The sequence below is a fragment of the Geotrypetes seraphini genome, chromosome 4, assembly GCF_902459505.1.
Source record: "Geotrypetes seraphini chromosome 4, aGeoSer1.1, whole genome shotgun sequence".
In the NCBI taxonomy this organism is placed as follows: Eukaryota; Metazoa; Chordata; class Amphibia; order Gymnophiona; family Dermophiidae; genus Geotrypetes; species Geotrypetes seraphini.
The window spans coordinates 127955277-127961276 of record NC_047087.1 but is presented as its reverse complement, the minus strand read 5'-3'; the positions used below and the strand labels follow the sequence as shown (position 1 = coordinate 127961276).

Here is a 6000-nt window from a genome sequence, read left to right as displayed (position 1 = left end):
GCCTATTAAAGGTAAACCCCTCTCTGCTCATCCAGTGGTTTCCAGATTCATGAAAGGACTTTCAATGTCAAACCTCCTCTCAAACCACCTCCTGTGGTTTGGGACCTCAATGTTGTCCTTGCTCAACTCATGAAGCCTCCATTTGAACCAATTGATATGGCTCATCTGAAGTATCTCACTTGGAAAGTGGTGTTTCTCATTGCCCTCACTTCTGCTTGATGAGTCAGTGAGCTGCAAGCTTTAGTTACTGACTCATCTGAAATTCCTACCTAAAATGATCTCAGAATTTCATCTCAACCAATCCATCGTACTTCCAGTGTTTTTCCAAAGCCTCATTCTCACCCTGGAGAATCAGCTCTTCATACTCTGGACTGTAAACGTGCTTTGGCCTTCTACTTGGAACGCACCAAACCACACAGAACTGCTCAACTTTTTGTTTCCTTCGATCCAAATAAGTTGGGACATCCTATTTCTAAGCATACCATCTCCAACTGGATGGCGGCTTGTATCTCTTTCTGCTATGCCCAGGCTGGATTACCCCTTCACAGTAAAGTCACTGCCCATTAAGTCAGAGCTATGGCAGCTTCAGTAGCTTTCCTCAGATTACACCTATTAAGGAAATTTGTAGAGCTGCTACTTGGTCCTCGGTTCATACCTTCACTTCTCACTATTGTCTGGATACTTTCTCCAGACAGGATGGATAGTTTGGCCAAACAGTATTACAAAATTTATTCTCCTAAATTGCCAACACTCCCACCATCCCATTTTGGTTATCTTGGAGGTCACCCATATGTGAGAATACTTGCCTGCTTATCCTGGGATAAAGCACAGTTACTTACCGTAACAGGTGTTATCCATGGACAGCAGGCAGCTATTCTCACAACCCACCTCCACTGGTTGGCTTCTCTGCTAGCTATCTGAACTGAGGAGACGCGCTCTGTCCTGGGCGAGAAGGCATTCGCGCATGCGCGGTGTGGGCGACTCGAAACTTCGAGTTTCTTCAAGCAAGTCTGCTTGTGAGGCGTCCGCATCCGGGCTCCGTTGATGATGTCACCCATATGTGAGAATAGCTGCCTGATGTCCCTGGATAACACCTGTTACGGTAAGTAACTGTGCTTTTTCAGCACATTGCGTCCTAGAGGTTTTTATGTGGTTTGCCAAGTTTTAATATTATTTTAATATTAATAAAGTCCATCTCAGGAACATCATTTCTCTACATTGTTTTTTGTAACCCTATGGTTCATACCATCCCTATTGCATTGGAAACTGCTGTTAACACACCATAGATTGTGAACCTACTGGGACAGATGGAAAAATGATTGAGTAGCTGAATAAATTCATGTAAACCATTCTGAGCTCCCTTAGGAGGATGGTATAGAAAATGAAATAAATAAATACATTTAAAAAACTGGGAGCTAAGTCCCACTTAACTGGATACTACATTATCTCCAAATCTGGGTGGTGATCAAAAAAAAAGTTGATAAATCTTGTCCCCGGACCGGCCAGCCAGCACACAGACCTCCCTTCCCCTTGGTCTATCAAAGTATGAAATTACACCTATAGTTTGTATCTAAGAAGCAACATTCATTATATTTGGATTTCAACAATTTTTATTATTTTAAAATTAAATACAAATACTAGAAGTCAGTGTTAACACAGTAACAAGCTTAAACTAGAATCTTAGAAATATGGATGTTTTAACATTATATATTAAAGTTCTTGCTGCCAAAATAACATAGCAGAAATCAGTATTTTATAAGTCTTAAGTATCCACCCAGGATCTTCTACCAAGCGCATTCCTAATACAGAATTAGTTATAAGGTATATTATTAATCTGTGAAAGAATTACAAGGAATTGTTTCCAAAAATGTTGAATAGGAACATAAATCTGAAGTCTTAAAATCTCATTTTGCCATTTGCCATGCTCGTTTATATTCCTGCAGAGTCAACTGGAATGGAGAATAACCTTCGAAAGACTGTCAAGAAGAAAGTTAATTATAATGAAGGTGCTCCTCCCCGACGAAGATGATGTCTTAGCGTCACCTTTCCATGGACCCTTACCCTTTTCCAGCACTCCACAGTTACACAATTAGTATGAACTAAGATATTCTAATGGTGTTTAAAGAAGTTGTTTATTTGATGAAGAACCTGTCTGTAACAAGTCAACAGATAGGACTATTTCACTCAACAGCCCTAAAGATAAACTTGAACGTGTATGTATGTTTTTTGTGTCCCCAGGGCCGGATTTTCCTATAGGCTAACTAAGCTTCAGCCTAGGGCCTCAAGATCAAGAGGGGCCTACATTCAAATTGTTAGCAAAATTAAAATTACACTATTCTAAAAACAGTGAACACTAAAACACTGAACCGAAAATAAGGAGAAATTCTACGCATATGACTAATAAACAAACATAAAAATGTATTGGTTAAGATCAACGCGTTCGGCTCATTGGGTCTGTTTGTTTGTATATACTAGATTGCACCAAAGTATAGTTCATACGTTCACTGATTGCTATGGCAAATATTGACGTGCCTTATGCTACTAAGCTCTGGTTTGTTCTTGCATAAATAAAGTGCAGATTGGTGTAGATTGGAACATACAAACGAACAGACTTATAGAAGAATTCTGTGTGAAAAAGTTTAGAAAGAAATTCTTCGAATCTACTATTTCGTTTTAAATGTATACTTGGATTGAATCAGTTCTTAAATAAAATAACTATTAACATAAAATTTAATATGATATACAATTTGATATTTTCTTTTTTGTGATCTGGATTTTGTTTGAATAAAGTTCCATTTTTGGTTTAGTTTAAGACTTAAAATTCATAATAATTCGCATTATGAATTATTATGAAATAAATTTATCTGAATTGAATATATTTAATTTAATTTGATAGAAAATATGATAATTTTTATTGCGTATTTTATTTTCAGTCAAAGATTTTCATTATTTGAATTTTGTTTCTTTGTAAATGTTGTGTGTTATGTTTGATTAGTTATTGTTAGAAGTACTATATATGGTGCTGAGAATAAATGTCCAAATAAGTGTTCTCGACTTTTTTAATTTATTATCCGTGTCACATTTAACATATTTATATATATCATAGTAATGATGTATTTTATTATCTCTCATGTAATTTACAAACTTAAAAATGGGAGGTGAAAGGGCCTCATAAGTGGAATAGCCTAGGGCCTCTTTTCATCTAAATCCGGCCCTGCGTGTCCCCCACTTTTATTGATGTACACTACTATACATCGCTTAGAAATATTAATAAACCTTTGGAATAAAACTTGAACCGATCAGCAAAATCACGTTAATCTCTAAACAACATAATCGAATAAAGTGTAATCAAATTAGCTTTCCATTATTAGAAATAATTTATTTATCTTCACTTTCCAAAGCTTAATGAGAATAAAAATGATAAAAGCAATTCAGGAATCTAGATAAGATGCTAGAACACAAGAGAGAACCCCTCTTTTAGCTCTAAAGGCAGCAATCACTGAGGTAGGGCTAGCGAGCAGCTGTTGTTGCCTGGCTCGCGTTCATGAAGCAGCTTCGCTTCTCCCAGCTTTACTAGAGCCCCCAAATTCTGCTTCCATCTACTAAACACCCCTTGACGGACTGCTGCGCCGACGTCACAAGGAAGTTACAGCCTCATCACCGCGCGGAGTAACTTGCAGAGCCTGCACCTCAATCCTTTATCCAACTCTCAGTAAACCAAATGCCACCTCCCTGCCTGCCTTGTTACAAATACATTTAAGTAATAAACACGTTCATTAGTTCATCTGCGGTTTATAGACACGATTCGATGCACGACCCTGAAACTAGGGTGCGGGTGCTGCAATAATAATTCAAGGGGTGGGGACTACTTCTCTTTCCTCCCCCCCAGGAGGCGGAAGTGTCTCCGTGTGGTTACGAAACGTTTTACACAAATGGCGGCCGAAAAAAAAATAGACAGAATTGGAGCTACATAATCCGTATGTGGAATGTGAAGGCCGTGGCCAGCACTCAGTCAACAGCCCGACCTAGTCAGCCTCAGATAATGGCCGAGCGGGCGATTAGTACGCGCACCCTGCCGCTGGTAGAATCAGGTAACAAAGGGCTAAGAGACCCCCACCGACACAACAATACCCCCCTACCCCAAATAATTCCCTTCCCAGCTCGAGGATACATTTTTAATATTCTTTCCCTCCCACTCTTGTCCCTATCACTTATTTTATTCCAGAGCTTTACTTTTTGATCGCTCGGTTCCTGTCTGCCGGCCCTTGTCTGAAATCAGCCGAGGTAAGATCTTACCCGACTCGATCAACATACAAAAACAGAAAATGCCATTCCTATAATAACTTTTCCCTGAGGGGTGCTGAGCTGTATATATTTATCTGTTATCTATAAACTGCAGTATTTTGTGCTGGTTTCTTGCCGCGGTGACGAGTTTTGTCATTTCGTTGCAGGTTCTGGTGCGGGAGCTGGAGGATTACCAGGTCAGTGCGCGGCTCAGCTCGTCCCCTCTCTCCCCTGACATCATTATTTGTACCCCCCCCACACACCCCGCCCAACACGTGTACCTGCTGCTGTTATTCTAAGGTGAATTATTGGGTTATACATTCTTCCATGAATAAATACAAAACTAACCGTTTTTAATTCTAATTTCTTTACAATGTAGCTTCTGCCCAAAAGATTGGATTGGGAAGGAAACGAGCACAACAGAACTTATCACGAGTTGGTGAGAAAATGTTTATTCTATGTTAGAATAACAATTCCAATACAGAAAAAGTTAACTTCCCAAATACATTTATCTTTTACCGGATTGGCTTAGTATTCCTAGACTGGCTTTTTAGGGAGGAAGTGATGGTCAACAATGTTTTTGACGGTACCGGGGTGCGTTGTCGTTTTTGTATTTTTTTAAGGCTTCCTTGACCAACTGTTAGAAGAGTATAATACCACCGTATAGGGAGGAGGTCTGGGTTGCGCTTTTAGACTGTGTAGGGCGTGTTTAATATGACTATGGTCCAATCAGGAAAGGGATTTCTTGTTAGCCTTTCCTGCTGCTTTTGTGAGCGCGCTTCTAATTGGGCTATATTTTCTTAAGATGGTCCTTTTTTTTTTTTTTTTTTTTCATTTCCTTTCTTGGTGATTGGAGGACGGATCCATTGTTTCCTTTTGGAGACTTCTGGTGTTCGGCGTCTACATGCAATCTAAAGGGATACATAACTAGTGAATAACGGTATATAAGATATGATTAAACAATTTACAATTTTTTTTTTGACCTGGCATAGTCCTGTTTTTATCTGTCCTTATAGTTGTCTTAGGCTTTGGTCACGATCTTCACAGTGATTACCCAGGGTAGTAAAGACGGAGATATTTCTCGTTATTTCCCCTCTCAACTTATGCAGGGACCTATTTATTAAAGATTTTCTCTTATGTCTGTGGAAAAAAAATTCAGGAAGTGTGTTTCTCGGGGTCTAGAGATCACTGTCCTACCTCGAGCGCATTAAGATGAACTTTTAGTCTGGCTATACATAGTTTGTCACTCTTAAGCATGACTGTAAATGAGTGTTTCTCAACTTCTTCAAGTCAAGTACCTTCAAGTCTAACAAATATTAACTGAGTACCCCAACCACCCCATTACTAATTGTACCTGAGAACCCCCACACCCCATTATAATTGTAACTGAGTACCCCCACACCCCATTACTAATTGTAATGCAATTTCTTCCATTCATTTTTCATAAGAAGGCCCTATACACACAGTTAAGAGCTCAGATGGAAGGAAGTGACCAGAGACTGGGAAAAAGATGATTAGAAAAATAAAATCAACAGGCAACAAAGGTAGGGAAAATTATTTTATTTTCAATATAGTGTTGAAATGTCAGTTTTGAGAGTTTGCATCTGCTGTGTGGAAATGTGTCCGTTTTGAGAGTTTGCATCTGCTGTGTATATGCAAATTCTTAACATTTCAACACTATATTGAAAATAAAATAATTTTCCCTACCTTTGTTGT

At 38.9% G+C, this 6000-nt stretch overlaps 1 protein-coding gene across 5 annotated transcripts in view; it reads left to right on the top strand.

Annotated features, from left to right (window-relative positions):
- Window positions 1-3902: 3902 nt before the first annotated feature.
- The window catches only part of BRWD1 (bromodomain and WD repeat domain containing 1), a 614838-nt gene continuing 612740 nt past the window's right edge, over window positions 3903-6000 (top strand). Inside the window, exons 1-4 of one of the 5 annotated variants that reach the window (XM_033941459.1) lie at window positions 3903-4091; window positions 4226-4284; window positions 4452-4481; window positions 4664-4723. In XM_033941459.1, the coding sequence (XP_033797350.1) occupies window positions 3980-4091; window positions 4226-4284; window positions 4452-4481; window positions 4664-4723 (261 nt within the window). In that variant the 5' untranslated portion in view covers window positions 3903-3979. Of the gene's footprint in view, window positions 4092-4225; window positions 4285-4451; window positions 4482-4663; window positions 4724-5121; window positions 5225-6000 lie in introns of those variants that run through there. The other 4 variants (XM_033941458.1, XM_033941457.1, XM_033941455.1 and 1 more) reach the window with 4 other exon arrangements.